The sequence below is a fragment of the Falco rusticolus genome, chromosome W (genome assembly GCF_015220075.1).
Source record: "Falco rusticolus isolate bFalRus1 chromosome W, bFalRus1.pri, whole genome shotgun sequence".
In the NCBI taxonomy this organism is placed as follows: domain Eukaryota; kingdom Metazoa; phylum Chordata; class Aves; order Falconiformes; family Falconidae; genus Falco; species Falco rusticolus.
In genome coordinates, this window is record NC_051209.1 from 21,989,839 (window position 1) to 22,007,322 (window position 17,484).

Sequence of the window (17,484 nt, forward strand, 5' to 3'; positions counted from 1 at the left end):
TTAAAACCAGATTAGCTTGTGTTTGTGAAGAAGAAAGAATAAATTGTAAATGAGTTGTTCATCATTATTTATTGGTATTCACTGATAAGTTTCTCTTTATAGGGAATGACTCTGCATAAAAAAGCAGCAGAAGACAGACTGATTAGTACAGGCTCAGGACAGTCCTTCCTAGCCAGACAAAGGCAAGCCACAAGCACAAGGAGATCTTACCCTGGTTATGTCCAGCCAGCAACAGCAAGGTAAAGAAGCCTTACCTTTAGAAAGAAAACTGCCCTGTGATCCAGGCCACTTTTGTTGCACATAACATTTTTGGAAACTCAACCAGTATCCTATCTCTTTGTCCTTTGTAACCACTGTTATTTCTCAATTCAAAAACGGGTTTTATCATGGTTTCTCATTGTTCTAATGTATTTTGTTCATGTTCTTTGGAGTCTCTGTTACTCTTTGCCTTTCTGATTGTGCAAAAGTTTTGGAAAAAATCTAGATAAATGTTGTATAATAATGGAGTCATTAAAAATTCTATGAAGCCTTATCTCATATGAAAAGCCTGATATAGGCTGTATAGCAAACAGATTTGTCACAGTTGATATATTTGTGTCTACATGTATTATTATCCTATAATGTTATTGTGAAATGTATTTGCAGCCATAAAACCTAATATTGGCAATGAGAGTAGCCTAGCCACATCCATTGCTCCCTTTTAGGATGCTTATGAGTTTTAAAAAAAGCAGAAAGCAAACAGCCCCCCCAAAACAAAACCCTAAAACAAACAAAAAACCCTAAGCCCAGACACATCTCCTACATACAGAGGTTGCTCCTATTCTTGATGCTTGACATTTAGTAGGGAAGTGGAATTTTTGTAGGCTTTCCTTTATTCTTCCCTTAAAATGGTTCCTATCTGCTTTTGTTTATCAGCTACTGTTATGTTTGCTGACAGGTGAATATTTTCAAATGGTTTGTTCCACTCATGTTGAAGTTTGTGTGTGTGTGTGCATGCATGTGTATGCACATATAAATAAATAAATATAATATAAAGTTTTAAATACTCAAAATGCTTTAATATGACACAGCACCATTCATTTAAAAGAAGGCATTAACAGTACATAATGGATCAATCCATTGAGGTTCAAATGTGTTAATGTTCAAATGGAAGTTAATGTATTCAAATTGTTATCCCCTACTAAAAGATCTATTTTTAACATATTAATTCAGAGGATGATATCAGTTGCCTTACTAACGGTACTAGCTTCTTGAGGCATGTTTCTTTGTTGCTAACTGTTGAAAACTGACTGTTGTTTATTGTACTAACTTTTAAACATGTAACTGTCCAATAATATCTCGCCGTTGTAGCACCTTTTTGTTGGTCAGTGGAATGGATGTGGGTGCCTATTATTAATTTAGGCCCTGGTCCTACAAAGTTCTATAGCATCCCCTGAGTAATTCTTAGCTCTCCCTATCATTTATTTCAAGTAATTGATGGTGCTGGACACAAAGCACATCTGATCATTTGTTGTAATACATTTGCTCAAGGGAGAATTTCATACGCATGCATTCTGTGGCAATTTCATCTTAACTTTTTATTTAAACTGTTTTGTTCCTAATATTCATAGTCTAGTTTATAAATTTATCTTTTTAACATTATTTTAATACTTTCTCCAGTGAAAGCTTTTACTTTTTATATATCTCTTCAGATAAAACACACAATAGCTTTTACTTTAACCATCTCAAGATATATTTTAATCTACACATACCATGAAAAAGGCAAAGGATCATTTAAAACCAGCATGCTTGAATCAAAGGATAGGTATAGATGAGTGGCATTTATAGAAACTATTTTAAAGCATCAGCTGTTCATATCAAATCCAGGCAAAAAACCTGCATATGTTTGAAAAACTTTTACTCTATTTTATTTGCATTTTTTTCCAGCAATGTAAACAATGTCTTCTGAAGTCTTATCACTGATGTATATGTCTACCATAATTGCTCTTGTTCAAAGGAGCAAGTATAATTTTTCTGAATGAATTTAACATTCTTGATTGACAACACAGCATTTATATACCATCCAAATGAAAAGAAAACAAGAATATTTAAAGTTATCTTTTTACTTTTATCTGGCTGGGTCTTCTTGTCTGTTACCAAACTGCCAAAATCAATTTGTGAAAGAAAGAGATGCCAAGACTTTAATAGAAGGTTATATCTCCTTGATTTGTCTACTAATACAGTTTGCTATTGCCATTAATTTGATTGTGTCTATCTATTGATGTGTATCTAAAAGAAACTCTATCAGAGCACACAGCTATCAATATTTTAAAATTAAAGAAGTACATATCAGCTCTCAGGTACTTTTATCTGATTGGAGTTAAGCAATTGGGAATCCTTTGCGATTCTGTTGTCACCTGAAGATAATCCTTGTTCTGAAAGTTGTCTGGAGCTTTCTATTCAAGTAAGGAACACTAGCAATTTTATATTCATTAGACTATGAAAGAATTAATGTTGACTTTTTCTGTTGCTGTTTTATGAACATCTTAGCTTGCACATTACCAGTGTTGTCAAGAAAATTCAAGAGGTTTCTGGCAATTTAAATGGTTCCTGTATTTTAACATGTGCCAATAGCTTTTGCATTTTCTCAGTACTCTTGTATATGATACTGTCCACTTAGCAATTTCCTGGAATATTTTTGATGAGTTTGATTAACTCAATGTTTTCTTTGTAGATATAGTAATTGGAAAATATTTACTTACCACTTGATTTTCCTTTAGTTAGTCATTCTGAAGAAGAATATCCTGAATGTGTCTTTCAAATTTTTTCCTACAAAGCAAACAATACCTGGATTTCACTCCTCTTATGGAGAATTTTTTCCCCAGAACTCAACTCTTCTCCTTCTCCTTCTTCCTCTTCCCTTCCCCATGGATTGAGGGGAAAGGTTTTTTGCACTCAGTCAGGTATTTAACTCTGACTTCTAGGGTTTGTGCACATGTCTTAGGTAGCATGCAGACCCTGTATTTAGCAATAATTTTGTATTGACAAACTTTGACACCTCCAAACCAAGCTTAGGTAATTCTGCAAGCTTTTCCCTCACCTGTACTGTGTAATAAAGAGTGGAAAGAGGTTCCTCCATCACCACATACTTATATAACCATGTGTTTTTCTGCAAGTCTTAGGCATTCATACTGCAGGGATGTCACCTGCAGAGAAGTTTTGAGAGAAGAATTCTGACTGAAGTGTGATCTCAGGAAATCAAGAGCTTCAGAAGAAACTTTTTCAGAAACCATTCCTTAGAATGATTGTATTAGCTAAAGCTGGAAATGTGACACACAGGTATTTTTTTCTGATAAAAAGAAAAGTTAAAATATAACATAAACAAAATGATCAGGTAAGTAAGGAATTTGAGTGGGGATTTGAGACAGGCAGATTGCACACAGCCAAGGTACACTTTCCCTTCTAGACCTGAGCAGTCCAGCTCCCTTCTGGACTAGAAATGATATTGCTTTCCAATTTTATGGCTTATGTGAGAAGGTAGAAGTGAAATTTTGCTTGTTCTTGTAAGATGGAGGTATGACCTCTTCTTATATTGAGGGACAAATCTCCCTTGAACTCAGAATATCTCCATGGGCTACATTCATGTCAACTTGGGGGGATAGGATGAAGAGAGAGGTGTCAGATTATACATAGGATCCAGCAATATCTGGTTGCCATTCTCAAGGAATTTGAGAGCTTTCTAGCATATTTAATTGTGTTGCCTTGCATCTATGATGTCTTCCCTCTCTGGAAGTCCAGAAAAACAGCAGGAGATTGTGAGTCACCCCTGCACGCAATAAGTAAGAATATGCGATGATTTCCTAAGTTTGGAGGGAAAGGAAGCAGAAGATAAAAGAACCTGTTCCAGGAAGTAATATGTCTACCTGCATCCTGCTTTTTCACTGTAGTTTGAAAAAGAATCATGAGCTCTTGGAATGGCTTTTTTTTTTTTTTTAATTAACTTTGAGTTACTGTTGACTATTTGAGGTTTCACCCTATATGAATAAAACTGAAGTTGTTTTATCAGCCATGTCAACCTCAGACTTCCTGCACCTGATACAGTAAATTCTTGGAGATCTTGTATTTGCAGTGTTTGGAGAATTTCTGGACTTCTCTGGTTTTGTCCCTTTTTTTTCCCCACCCTTTACTTTCATAGGTTCACTGAAAAATGAGACACAAAGTTCTTTTAAAAATGTATCAATTGATTAAATTAGTGAATGAATGAATACAGACTGAGAAGATTATTGATCTTAAGCAAGCCTGTAGATGACACAAAACTGGGAGGAGTGGCTGATACACCAGAGGGCCGTGCTACCATCTAGAGGGACCTGGACAGGGTGAAGAAATGGGCTGACAGGAGCCTCATACAGTTCAACAAGGGGAAGTGCCAAGTCCTGTACCTGTGGAGGAACAATCCCATACACCAATATATGCTGGGGGGCCACCTAGCTGAAAAACAGCTTGTCAGAAAAGGACCTGGGGGTCCTGGTGAGCATTAGCCAGTAACGTGCCCTTGACACAAAGAAGCCAAATGGTATACTGGGCTGCATTAGAGGAGTGTTGTCAGCAGGTCGAGGGAGGTGATCCTTCCCCTCTACTCAGCACTTGTGAGGCCCCACCTGGAGTATTGTGTCTAGTTTGGGGCTCCTTAGTACAAGAAGAGAGACATAGAGCTACTAGAGAGAGTCCAACAAAGAGACACAAAGATGATTAATGGACTAAAGCATCTCTCCTATGAGGAAAGGCTGAGAAAGCTGGGACTGTTTAGCCTAGAGAAGAGAAGGCTCAGGGGAGGGGGGAGAGATCTCATCAATGTGTGAAAATATCAGAAGAGAGGGTACAAAGAAGACAGAGCCAGGCTCTTTTCAGTGGTGCCCAGTGAGAGGAAAAGAGGCAGTGGGCACAAACAGAAACACAGGAGGTTCCCTCCAAACATAAGAAAACTCTTCTTTACTGTGAGGATGGTTGAACACTGCAACAGGTTGCCCAGAGGGGTTGTGGAATCTCCCTCCTTGGAGCTACTCCAAACCTGTCTGGACATGGTCCTGAGCAACTGGCTTTAGGTGGCCCTGCTTGAGCAGGGGGGTTGGACAAGATGAACCCCAGAGATCCCTTCCAACCTCAACCATTCTAAGATTCTGTGGAGCCCTAGAAAACTTGGCAAAGCACACAATTCCACTGGACATCAAAAGAACACATGGCAATAGAACCAAGGCAGCTTCCCAAATTGATTTGGTATCAAACCACAGCTTGGCAGGAACTCTTGGTAAATTCTGCAGTGGAGGGATCTCATCCACTCATCTGTGGAGGCTAGTGGATGCTTTTCTTCTTAGGGTGCAGAAAGGGCTGTGTGGGCTGACTTAGGGCCCACACTCTTTTTGTAGGGCCTTGCTAATGCAATGGGATTCACAGAATCATAGAATAGGCCAGGTCGGAAGTGACCTCAAAAGATCATCTGGTCCATCCTTTTGTGGGGAAAAGGGAGCCTAGATGAGATTAGCCAGCACCCTGTCCAGTCACATCTTGGAAACCTCCAGTGATGGGGACTCTACCATGTCCCTGGGAGAGGTTGTTCCAGTGACTGATTGATCTCACCATTAAAAAAAAAATATTTCTTATATTGAGATGAAACCTCTCCTGGTACAGCTTGTACCCATTGTCCCTTGTCTTCTCCATGTGACTCTTTGTGAAGAGAGAGCCTCCATCCTCTTTGTGGCCACCCTTTAAGTACTGGAATATTGCGATGAGGCCCTCCCCAAGCCTTCTCTTCTCCAGGGAGAAAAGACCTAACTCCTTCAGTCTTTCCTCATAGGGCAAGTTCTGCAGCTCTTTGACCATCTTTGTGGCCCTCCTTTAGACCCTCTCCAGTCTGCCCACGTCTGTCTTGAATTGTGAGGACCAGAACCGGACACAGTACTCCAGGTGCAGCCTGACAAGGGCTCTATCTCTGATAGCAGCACCCCTGCAGATGCAGCCCAGGATCCAATTTGCCTTTGTTGCTGCAGTGGCGCACTTCTAACTCATGTTCAGCTTGTTGTCCACCAGGACTGCCAGGTCCCTTGCAGCAAGTCTGCTCCCCAGCCACACAGATCCTAGCCTGTACCGAGCTCTGTGGTTATTCTGACCCAGGTGCAGGACTTTGCACTTATCTCTGTTAAACTTCATGCTGTTCTTGCTAGCCCACTCTTCCAGCTTGTCCAGGTGTCTCTGTAAGATGGCTCACCCTTCTGGAGTGTCCACCTCACCACACAGTTTAGTGTCATTGGCAAACTTGGTTAGGGTGCTTTCAATCTCATCATCCAGATGATTTATGAAGATGTTGAACAGTGTGGGGCCCAGTATTGCTCTCTGGGGGACCCTGGTTGTCACAGGCTGCCAGCCTGAGGAAAAAACATTGACCGCCACTCTCTGAGTGTGGCCTGTTAGCCAATTTCCTACCCACCTCACAGACCCCCCATATTCTCTGTATCTTGCCAGTTTGTCTAGGAGAAGGCCATGGGGAACTGTTGAATGCCTTGCTGAAGTCCAGGTAAACATCCACTGCTCTCCCCATATTGACAGAATAAGTTATTTTGTTGTAGAAGGTGATCAGGTTAGTCAGCCATGATTTGCCCTTGGTAAATCTGGGCTGGCTTTTCCCAATCATCTGCTTCACTTGGCTTGTGATAGTTTCTAGGAGGACTCATTCCATTACTTTCTCAGGGACTGAAGTAAGACTAATGGGCATGTAGTTTCCTGGGTCCTCTTTTGGGCCTTTCTTGTAGATGGGTATGACAATTGCCCTCTTCCAGTCATCAGGGACATCTCCTGATCACAACTTTTTAAAGATTATAGACAGTGGTCTTGCAACAATGTCAGCCATTTCTCTTAACACCCTGTGGTGGATTCCATCCTGGTCCATAGATTTATGTGGGTTGAGGCCTTGCAAGAGGCTGCAGACCAGCCCTTCCTCCACTACTGGTGGGTCAACACATGCATTGTCATAGCTACTTGATCCTGTGATCTGGGGTCCAGCTGCATCGGTAAAGACAGAGGCAAAGAAGGTACTGAGAATCTCTCTCTTGTCAGCATTAGTAGTGACTAGCTTCCCTGCCCTGTTTAGCAACAGGCCTCTGTCTTCCCTCTGCTTCTGCTTACTGCTCACGTGCGTGAAGAACCCTTTCTTCTTGTACTTTACATCTCTGGCCAATTTCAGTTCTGGATGAGCCTTAGCCTTCCTGACTGCATGCCCTAGCAAGGTTCTTGTAGACCTCGATGGATATTTGGCTTCCTTTCCATAGTCAGTACGCTTCTTTTTTTGCTTTTAAGCACACCCAAAAGCTCTTTGTTAAGCCAGGGTGGCCTCTTGTTCTGCCTTCTTCCTTTCCCTTTGTAGGGGATGGACTTTCAGGAAGCTGTTCTTGAATAACTCTCAGAACTCACAAGCTCCTTTGCCCTCCATGGATACTTCCCACAGAATCCCTCACAGCCCAACTCTGAGCATCTTGAAGTTGGCTCTTCTAAAATCCAGGGTCTTTGTCCTACTACTCACCTTCGGTGTGCTCGGCGGGATCTTAAATTCCACAATGTTGTGGTTGCTGTATCCAAGGCTACCATTGGCAGTTATGTTGTCAAGTAAGTCTTCTTGGTTTGTGAGTAGTAAATCTAGCAATGTGCCATTCCTAGTCAGCATGTCTAGCATCTGTAGCAGGAAGCAGTCTTCAGTGAATTCCAGGAACCTGATGGACGACTTGTGCACTGCTGTGTTGTTTTCCCAACAAATGTCCAGGTAATTGAAGTCACCCATGAGGACCAGGTTCTGTTGGCCTGAGACTTCCTTGAGCAGCCAAAGTAAGGTTTCATCAAGCTTGTCATCCTCATTGGAAGATTAGTAACAGATACCTAACAAAAGACCCCCCTTGGTGGACGATCCCTCCAGTCTTTATCCAGAGGCATTCAATAGAACTTTTGTGGTCTCCATAGCTCACTTCCATGCACTCGAATTTCTCTTTCACATAAAGTGCAACTCCAACTCCTCTTCTTCCCTTCATATCTTTCGGAAAGAGTTTGTAGCCATCCATTGTGGTCTTCCAGTCATATGAGTTTTCCCACCAAGTTTCTGTGATTCCTATGACATCATAGCTCTCAAACTGGGCATGGAGCTCCAGTTCCTCCTGCTTGTGGCCCAGACTACGTGCGTTGGTATACATGCACTTGAGGTGGCTGGACTTGGGGTTCTTGCCTTTGGAGAGGGTTGGGGAGTGTTCCTCACTGCTCTGGTAGTAGTGGTTCATCCACCCTGTTGCTTATGGATATACAGGTGTCACAGCCAATCTGCTAGTGAAGATTCTCCTGCCTCTTCTAGATAGGTGGATTCCATCTCTTCCCAGTAGTCTGTATTCATTGAAGAACATCCTGTGACCATAGAAACCAAAGTCTTGGTGATGACACCAGCCACAAAGCCAGGTATTGATCTGCAATATGTGTTAACTTCTGCCTGCACCTCTATCTCTGACTGGCAAGACAAAGGAGAAGATCACTTGGGCACCTGCCCCTTTCACTTGGGCCCCCAGGGCTCTGAAGTCCTGCTTGATCTTACCCAGGTTTTGCTTTATCATGTCATTGGTGTCCACACAGAAGTAGTGGACAGTAGTCTGTACTTTTTACCAGTTGTGGCAGTCTCTCTGTGACATCCTGGATCTTGGCTCCTGGCAAGCAACAAACTTCCGTTGGCTGTATATCAGGCCAATAGATGGGCACCTCAGTGCCTCTCAGTAGAGTCACCCATTACTAGCACTCGCTACTTCCTTTTGCAGCTTTTAGTATATGTTGCTGCTGTGGTTTGTCCCTGTGAATCTTGTTCATTGGTATTGTCCACTGCCAAGGCTTCATATCTCTTGCTGGTTGGCACATATGGGGAAGGGGAGTGAAGCAATATCCTATTCCTGTGGGTCACCAGAGACCATGGCACCTCCTTCTCCAAGGTGCTGTCTGTTCTCTGTGGACGCTCTTTGGTAGTCCTTGGAGGACAGTGTCATGGGGACCTAGTATTTCTTCTTGCAACAACTTGAATAATACTGTTTTTTGTTCACCCTCCCTAATAAAGCATAGCCTGCTGACTTCCACCTGCAGCTCCTCCACCTGCTTCCTGAGTGACTCTACCATAGCACACCTTGCACAGGTGGAGCTTCCACCTTCCTCTACCCAGGAGTGTGGGGTTCAGTCTTTGCAGCCCTCCACCTGAACAGCAGCTTTCCTGACAGGAAGCTCCACCTGGGTGGCTACTGCCACTCATCTCAGGCTAGCATGGCTAGTTTGCAGATTCCTGTCTGCTGCAGAGTGCAGCCCTTGCCTGGTCTCTACCACCATTCTTCTGACAATCTCAAAGCACTGCCTAATAAGCCCTTCTAGTTCCCTAGAGATCTCAAGCTACTGGGTAGGCTTGCACAGCCATCAGTTAGTTGGGGTGACCATTGGGGCTGCAGACTAAGCCTGTGAGTGAGCAGAGAAGGCAGCAGCCCAACAGCTGGCAGGGTGCTACCTTTCTCATGCAAAATGCAAACTACTATGCCACTCCCTGTTTGCATGCCAGTTATAGGCAGCTTTCTGTGGTTTGAACTAGCTGTGACAGCCAGCACCACTCAACTCTCGCCCGCCTTTTTCACGAGACGAGTTGCATGCCATCTGAATCCTTCCCTACACAGTGCAAGGGTGCCAGGGGCCCAGAAGCCCTGTCAGACACCTCCCAGAGAACTCACAAGCCTCTCAGTCTTTTCAGCACACAGCAACAACTGCTGCCGCTGGCATTGGCTTCCTGTGGTTTGAACACTGTTTCTCTGAAATAGTTCTCTCTATTTGTTAGCCATGATAGCAAATCAAGAAATTCCGCTGCTGCCATTTACTGTGTATATGCAAAATTATGTGGGAAACTGATAGCATAGCCTTCAGTCTCCTTAGCACTATTGAGTTGATCCCAGACTGAAAGTGGATTGTATCTGACAGTCATAGAAAATACTCTTGATGCTGTTCTGTTGCCTCTGGTCCCATAGCATGATCCAGACAAAGTGAAAAGTGTGTCTAATAAAGGGGAAACATGGGGCAGTCAGGAAACCTTTCCTGTTCGGTGTCCACATTATAAATTGTTTTCCCATGGAGTGGTTCTTGACTGTCAGATAAAGGTAGACTCATATTTCAGAGAGCGCAACATGGTTACTTTGATTTTTACAGAAGTGGAATTTCCAACTTCTGGTTCCAGCTGTGAGCTCTCCAGTTGTGTCCAGGTCTCTTTTTGTTGAGTCATTTCTATGTTTGTTCTTGAAAACTTTTGTAGAGATTACATCCGTTTCAAAATTCATAACAAACCAACTTTTCTAGGTGCGAAAATGTGCTGCCCCCAGTTCAGAAACAACACTGGCTATCTATTACTCAACCACTGTGCATCTCAGCATATCATGCTAAGTCACTGTGAAGAGCTGTTAACTATTGTAGCATGGCACAAATTTGAACTATTGCAACAGCAGATATTTCCACAGGTAGGGAGCAATACATGAGATTAGCAAACTAGAAATGGCTTTCCTGTTACAAAAAGAAAGAACAGTGATGAGCAGGTCTTGAAAATTCTTGAAGTTTATAGGAGAGAACTTGTCACAGGTACTCAGTGACCAATTAGGAAAGATGCCCTCCTAGACTTGTTATTTATGTACAGAGAAGGACTCGTGGGGGATGTGATGGTAGGTGGCTGTCTTGGCCACAGTGACTGCAAAATGGTTGAGTTTAAAATTTTCAGTGTAATGAGAAAAAAGGACAGCAGAGTTGCCACCCTGGACTTCAGGAGAGCAAACTTTGAGCTATTCAGGGAGCAGTGTCCCCAGGAAATCTGCTTTTGAGGGCTTAGGAGCCCACAAGTGCTGCTCAGTCTTTAAGAGCCACCTTTTAGAAGCACGGGAGCAGGCAATTCCACTGTGTAGAAAGTCAAGCAGGCAGGGCAGAAGATCAGCTTGGCTAAACAGGGAACTCCTCGTAGAGCTCAAGAGGAAAAAGAAATTGTATGATCTCTGGAAGTGAGGTCAGGCTTTGCAGGAAGATTACAGAGCTGTGGTTCATATATGCAGGGAGAAGACATGAAAGGTCAAAGCTCAACTGGAGTTTAAAATGGCCAGTGTTGCTTCAAACAACAAAAAAAGGCTTTTTCAAGTATGTTAATAGCAAGAGGCGGTCTAAAGAAAACATTGGACCGATACTTGTTGAAGACGGTCACCTGACAAATAAGGATGAAGAAAAGGCAGAGGCATTCAATGCGTGCTTTCCCCCCCCCCCCCCCCCCCTCGGTCTTTAATAATACTGATAGACCTTGGCCAATGTTATTCCAATCTACAAGAAGGGCATGAGGGAAGACCCAGGGAACTACAGACCTGTTGGTCTAACCTCAGTACCTGGAAAAATTATGCAGAAAATTATACTGAGTACTACTGAAAGGTATTTAAAGAACAATGCAATCATCAAGCACAGTCAACATGGGTTCACAAAGGGAAAGTCCCGTTTCAAGAATCTGATATCCTTCTACGTTAAGGTCACCTGCCTAGTGGATGAAGGAAAGGCGGTGGATGTAGTTCTTCTGGATTTTAGTGAAGCTTTTGATACTGCCCCTCACAGCATCCTTCTGGACGAGTTTTCCAACTGTGGGATGAGCATGCGCTGGGTGAAGAACTGGCTGAACGGCAGGGCTCAAAGGGTTGTAGTGAATGGGGCTACATCTGGCTGGTGACTGGTCACCAGCGGTGTTCCTCAGGGCTTAATTCTAGGGCCAGTTCTGTTTAATATTTTTATCAACTATCTGGATGCAGGAGTTGAATGCAGCATTAGCAAGTTTGCTGATGATACTGAACTGGGGGGTGCTGTTGATTCTCTTGAGGGACAAGAGGCCTTGCAGAGGGATCTAGATAGATTGGAGCATTGGGCTATGATTAATGGGAAGAAATTTCACAAGAACACATGTCCAATTCTGTGCCTGGGACAGAGTAATGCTGGGCACAAGTTGGGAGAGGAATGGCTGGAGAGTGACCCTGCAGAAAGGGATGTGGAGGTGCTGGTTGACAGGAGGCTCAATATGAATCAGCAGCGTGCCCTGGCAGCCAAGAGAGCAAACCGCATTGTGGGGTACGTTAAACACAGCATAACCAGCAGGTCAAAGGAGGTGATTATCCTGCTGTACTCGGCTGTAATCTTGCTGTATTCAGCATTGGTGCGACCTCACCTTGAGTTCTGCGTGCAGTTCTGGGCTCCACAATTTAAGAAGGATGTGAAGGTCCTTGAATGCATCCAGAGGAGGGCAACAAAGCTGGTGAAAAGGCTGGAAGGCACGTCCTATGAGGAGCAGCTAAGGACTTTGGAGAAAAGGAGGCTGAGGGGCAACCTCATTGTTCCCTACAGCTTCCTGAGGAGGGGAAGTGAAGAGGGAGGTGCTGATCTCTTTTCCCTGGGGTCCAGTGTTAGGATGCCCTATGCCTGTCAGTGTTTAAGAGGCATTTGGACAATGCCCTTAACATCACACTTTAACTTTTGGTCAGCCCTGAATTGGTCAGGCAGTTGAACTAGATGATCATTGTAGGTCTCTTCCATCTGAAAACTCCTATCCCATCCAGTATTGATAAGCCTCCGCTAGTCTCTGCAGTCACTTCCAATCACAAAACACAGCACGAGCCTAGTCCCTGGCCCATCAAATGAGGCTCTAGGCCAGGGATCCTCAAACTTTTTAAACAGGGGGCCAGCACGTGGATGAAGTGGCAGGCACGATACCTGCGTAGGTAGTCATGTGCAGAGTGATTTGGAAGTACAGCTTGTCCTTGCCTCCTTTTGCATTATAAGGTCTCTGCCAATAGTATGAGGGGAAGTGCAGGTAAGGACTGAGCTCCAGGCAGATTGTAGTAGAAGAGAAGGCTCAGGCTAAGTTACCAGACCATTTTCTCTCCCTACCCCTGCCTTGGAAGTAGAAGAAGTATACAGACTGGGCCTGTGTTCTCGCTTCTGCTTTTGGGAGATTTGAGAGCTCCATTGCTGCAGATGCACTCTGGCTGACAGCAGTCTGGGATGTCTCCTCACTGTTTAGGAAACAGAGACATGTCCTTCCTGATCCCCCAGCATTCAGGGGCAGTGGAGCCTGACTCGGCCACCAAGGAATAATTGAGTTCTGGACAGTAACATATCACTTATTCACCCAGCAGAAATAAGGAGTGTTCTGATCAGCCTGAATCCTGAAGCAAGTGGGTCTCAAACTGTATGCCAAGCCTGGGATTTGGTTCAAGACCTACTTCTCTTGTTAAGTATCAGAGCAAACTGTATGAAAAACGTGTCCCCCTTCTTCTTGGGAGTTTGGAGTGTGATGCATTTTCCATTTGCAAACACTGCTGCAATTAGGACCTCACCACTTCTACATCCAATGTGGTTTGGGGGAATCCTGATGATGATAGTTCCATGTTGGGTGGCAGGGGTCAGCTGTGCTTTGTCTTGATGGGCATTCTAAGACATAGTAGAGCTGTACCTCATTTTTTTCCAAGTGGCATTAGTGACCAACTAGCAGTTGGTTTTGAGCAATAAGGCATTTATATGGAAGTGAGTTTAGCTTGACAAAAGCAGAGTCCACTAAATGCAGCAGAGAAACATCAAGTGGCACTAGTAGCTTCCAGCAACTGTGCTGGCTATTTTAATTAGATTAGCATTTCTGTCATTAAGTGACTGCAAATTTCAGTCACAACTCCGCAGTGATCTCTACCATATCTATGATATGCTAACTTCATTTGTGCTGCATAGAAAAGTGTTTTACTTCCTTAATAACAAACAACTTGTTTGATAGTCCTGAATTAGGTTTTGACCAGTTACCAAGATACCTGTTTATGAAACTGACAGTGATATATTTTCATATGTATGTATTCCTACAGTGTCAAATAATTTCCCCATTTCAGTTCACTTATGCCTTCTGTAACTACCAGGTTGTCGTAGTAGTGGTAGCAATATACATATTTGTATATAGACAAAAATACTTGGTAATGGTCATTAGAATTAAAACATTTAATGTTTTTCCCAAATAAACTAATGCTTCTAAGGCAACAGAAAAGTGTACAGTTGTTAAACAAGTTGTAAATACAGGTTTCTAAAATTTTAATGCTCATTTTCTGGTTTTTTTTTTTTATAAGGAACAGTTAAAGCACAGTTCATGTTAAAAATATGGTTTTGAATACAAAGTGCTCTTTGGTGTTATAAGATGTCAGCTGGTGGTGCCTTCTGGATCCAGCAGGTGATAATCCAGGATCACACAGATAATGCAAAGCATATGTAAACTATATAATAAGAAATTTAGTCAATCTGCAATGGAAAAGAGAACAGTCATTGATGCTGTTGCCTATAGTGCATGGAGATCTGTATGTTACCACTGACTTGAGCCATAAGGCCAGGTGAAAGTGACTCTGCTGCTTCCAGAGTTGAAAAGAGTCAGCTCAGGGCTCTCTGCACTCACATCTGGGGATATTAATCATGCCATGAGCTCACAAGCCTATTCTGCTGTGGTTTTAAAGTTTAGGATTGGTGTTGCATGCAGTCAAATTAAATCTTAAAAGCAATTATTTTTGCTTGCTCCATCTGAAAAGCAGCAAGGGAAAAAGCAGAAGGACAAGGTTAAAACACACCTTCCTTCCCAAAAAGGGAGGGAGAGGAGGGGCAAAAGAGGAGGGCACATGGGCACAAGAGCCAGGACAGGGAGAGGTAGAGACGAAGAGAGACAGCTATAAAGCTAGATAGGGGGCGTGTGTGAGAGCTGAGAAGGCAGAGACAGCAAGAGGAAGAAATAGAGGAAAAGAGAAAGAATTAGGGAGAGGGGCAGATCGAGAAGGAAAGAGACAGAGAAAGGATTAGAATGTGAGATGAGGAGAGAGAGAGAGAATGAGTGAGGAGACAGGGAAACAGAGATAGAGGTGCTGAGAGAGAGATATGGACAGAGCACAAGAGCATGCAAGAGTGCATGCGGGGTGGAGAAGCATGGGAGAGATACCGAGAAAGCACGAGTGAAAAAAAGCGGAGAGGGGCAGTGCGACAGACAAGCAGAGATAGAGGGCAGACAGAGAAAATCGAGAGGGAAAGAGATAAGGGAGAGAGGGAAGAGGGATGGGGAATGTGCAAAGAGAGCCAGAGGCACAAAGAGCCAGGGAGACAGCGTGAGTGACACAGTCAGGAGAGAGAAAGTATGTGACAGACAAGGGAGGAGGAAGGCATACAAATAGAGAATTATACAGAAAATAAATGGGAAAAAAATTCAGAATGAGAGAAAAGGAGAAAAGCAAGAGAAAGTCAGGGGGAGAGCTATTGAGAGCGGGGGGGGTAGAGTCAGATACAGATAGAGAGGCAGATGAAATAAGGAGAGACACAGAAGAAGGGAGTGGACAGAGAGGGAAAGGCACAGAGAACAAAGAGAGAGGCAAAGAGACTGAATGAGAGCACTAAAGAGACAGAAAGGGAGAATGTCAGACAAGAGGGGAGCAAGAAAGACAAAGAGATAGAAATAGAACCCAAGAAGAAGGGCAAAGGGGGAAGGGAGAGACAGACAGGGAAAAGAAGAGAAATTATGAGAGAAGTTTAAAAAGGCACCGCTAGAATGTGACAGAGAGACTGTAAGACTACTCGATGTCCAGTGGCCTTCTGGTCAGGCTTACTACAGAGGCTGATAGGGGGCGAGGGTAGGGGCGCACAGAGGGCTGGAACAGGCAGGAGGACAGATAAGTCTGTCTTGCTTGATCCCCACCCCTACCACAGCTGAGTGGAAGAGAGAGGACATGGCTGGAGAGGGAGAAGAAAGGGACACATTCTCTCCCTCTCAGACCTTTGGAGGGTGAGAGAGGCTAAGAAATAGTGGGTGACACCAAGGGAAGGGAGTAGGGGAGAAATAGAGGGGATCAGGAATCCAGATGCTGGGGGGGGCGCGCGCGAGAGCACAGGAATGGGGGGATCAAAATGCAGGTGTGCAAGAGTGAGACTGAAAGACAGAGGCTGGGGGGACAGAGAGATGGTGAGGGCAAGAGAGATTGAAAGAAAGCAAGTAGTCCAAAGGTGGGGGGGGGGCAACACAAGAGAGTTATGCAGAGGGGTACAGAGAGGAAGAGATCCAGATGCCACAAGACAGTGAGAGAACAAGACCAGAAGGGGAGGGGGGAAGGGCACAGCAGGACAGAGACACAGAGAGGCTGAGACCTGCCAAGAGCACCTAAGGATGAAAGAGAGGGTGAGAGCATGACAGTAGGTGGGAGAGACGAGACATGCCAAGAGAGGCTGCAAGAGAGAGTGAGAGGGGATGAGAGTTGCCAGCACCGAGAGAGTGTGCATCTGGGGGGGTCAGAGGTGAGACAGGAGGGAAGCAGAGGTGAGCAAGCTTGATACATGCCAAGAGAGGTTGAGAGAGGGGTGGGCAGGGAGAGGAGACAGGAGAGGTTGAGAGACAGAGGACAAGATGGGGAAGTAGAGAAAGGGAAAGGGGGGGGGGGGCAGAAAGGGAATCAAGAGGATGTGAGAGAGACCCAAAGACAGAAGAGGAGGTCAAGATTGAGAAAGAGAAACAGAGAGAAAGGTGCTTAGACCAAGGACTGAGGAAAAGAGAGAAAGACATCCAGAGGCAGGGGGTCAAGACAGAGATGGTGGGGAGAAAAAGAGATCCAAAGGCTGAGAGAATGTGCTGCCAAGAGACGGGTGAGAGGCAAGGGCAAGAGAGAAAGCAATAGACTGGGAGGAAGGAGAGAGAAGCAGAGACAAAGAGACATTCAAAGGCTGAGGGGGGTGAAACCAAGAGAGGGACAGAGAGGCAGAGATTGAGGTGAAGCAACCCGAGACAGAGGGAGAGGTGTGAGAGAGAGATGCTGAGAAAGACAGCATGGTCAACAGAGCTTGAGACCAGAGGGGGAAGAAAAAAAAAAAAGAGATGTAGGGAAGAGGGATCTAGATGGGGGTGTCTTAGAGAGAGAAGAACCAAAAGAAAGAGGCTGAGACTGAAGAGGGGGGAGAGAGGGAGACTGAGGTCAGAGGAGAGGCTAAGGACAAGAGTACACATGAGCACAAAACCAAGAGAGCATAAGACTGATCCATGCTGAAATAGACCACAAGAGAGGGGCTGAAAGAGAGAGTGTGGGTGTGCTGGAGGGGGGGAAAAAAGAGAGACACTGGGCAGAACAGTTATACGCACCACAAGAGACTTAGAGTATAAGAGAGGACAAGATGGGGAGAGAGGCCAAGGAGTGGGATCCAAAGGTTGAGACAAAGGCAGGAAGTGAATGGGGGGGGGGGGGGTAGGCCAAGAGAGAGGGCACTACTAACAAAGCTCAGAAAGAGATCAACAAGTGTTACAGCACAAACAAACTAGCAGGCTGCAACAAGGCCTTACCACTGGTCAGAGTCTACTGTCCATGCTGTATCACCTTTCCCCAGAAGTCAGACAACACTGCTGCTGCTCTACCT

The 17,484-nt window shown here is 44.3% G+C and overlaps 1 protein-coding gene across 5 annotated transcripts in view; it reads left to right on the top strand.

Moving 5' to 3' along the window:
* LOC119140662 (protein Hook homolog 3-like) overlaps window positions 1-17,484 on the top strand; it is a 155,192-nt gene that overhangs the window by 124,403 nt on the left and 13,305 nt on the right. For 4 of the 5 annotated variants that reach the window (XM_037372184.1, XM_037372185.1, XM_037372186.1 and 1 more), the window contains one exon: window positions 103-4,494. In XM_037372184.1, coding sequence (XP_037228081.1) covers window positions 103-243 — 141 coding nt within the window. In that variant the 3' untranslated portion in view covers window positions 244-4,494. Of the gene's footprint in view, window positions 1-102; window positions 4,495-17,484 lie in introns of those variants that run through there. The other variant, XR_005101673.1, reaches the window with a different exon arrangement.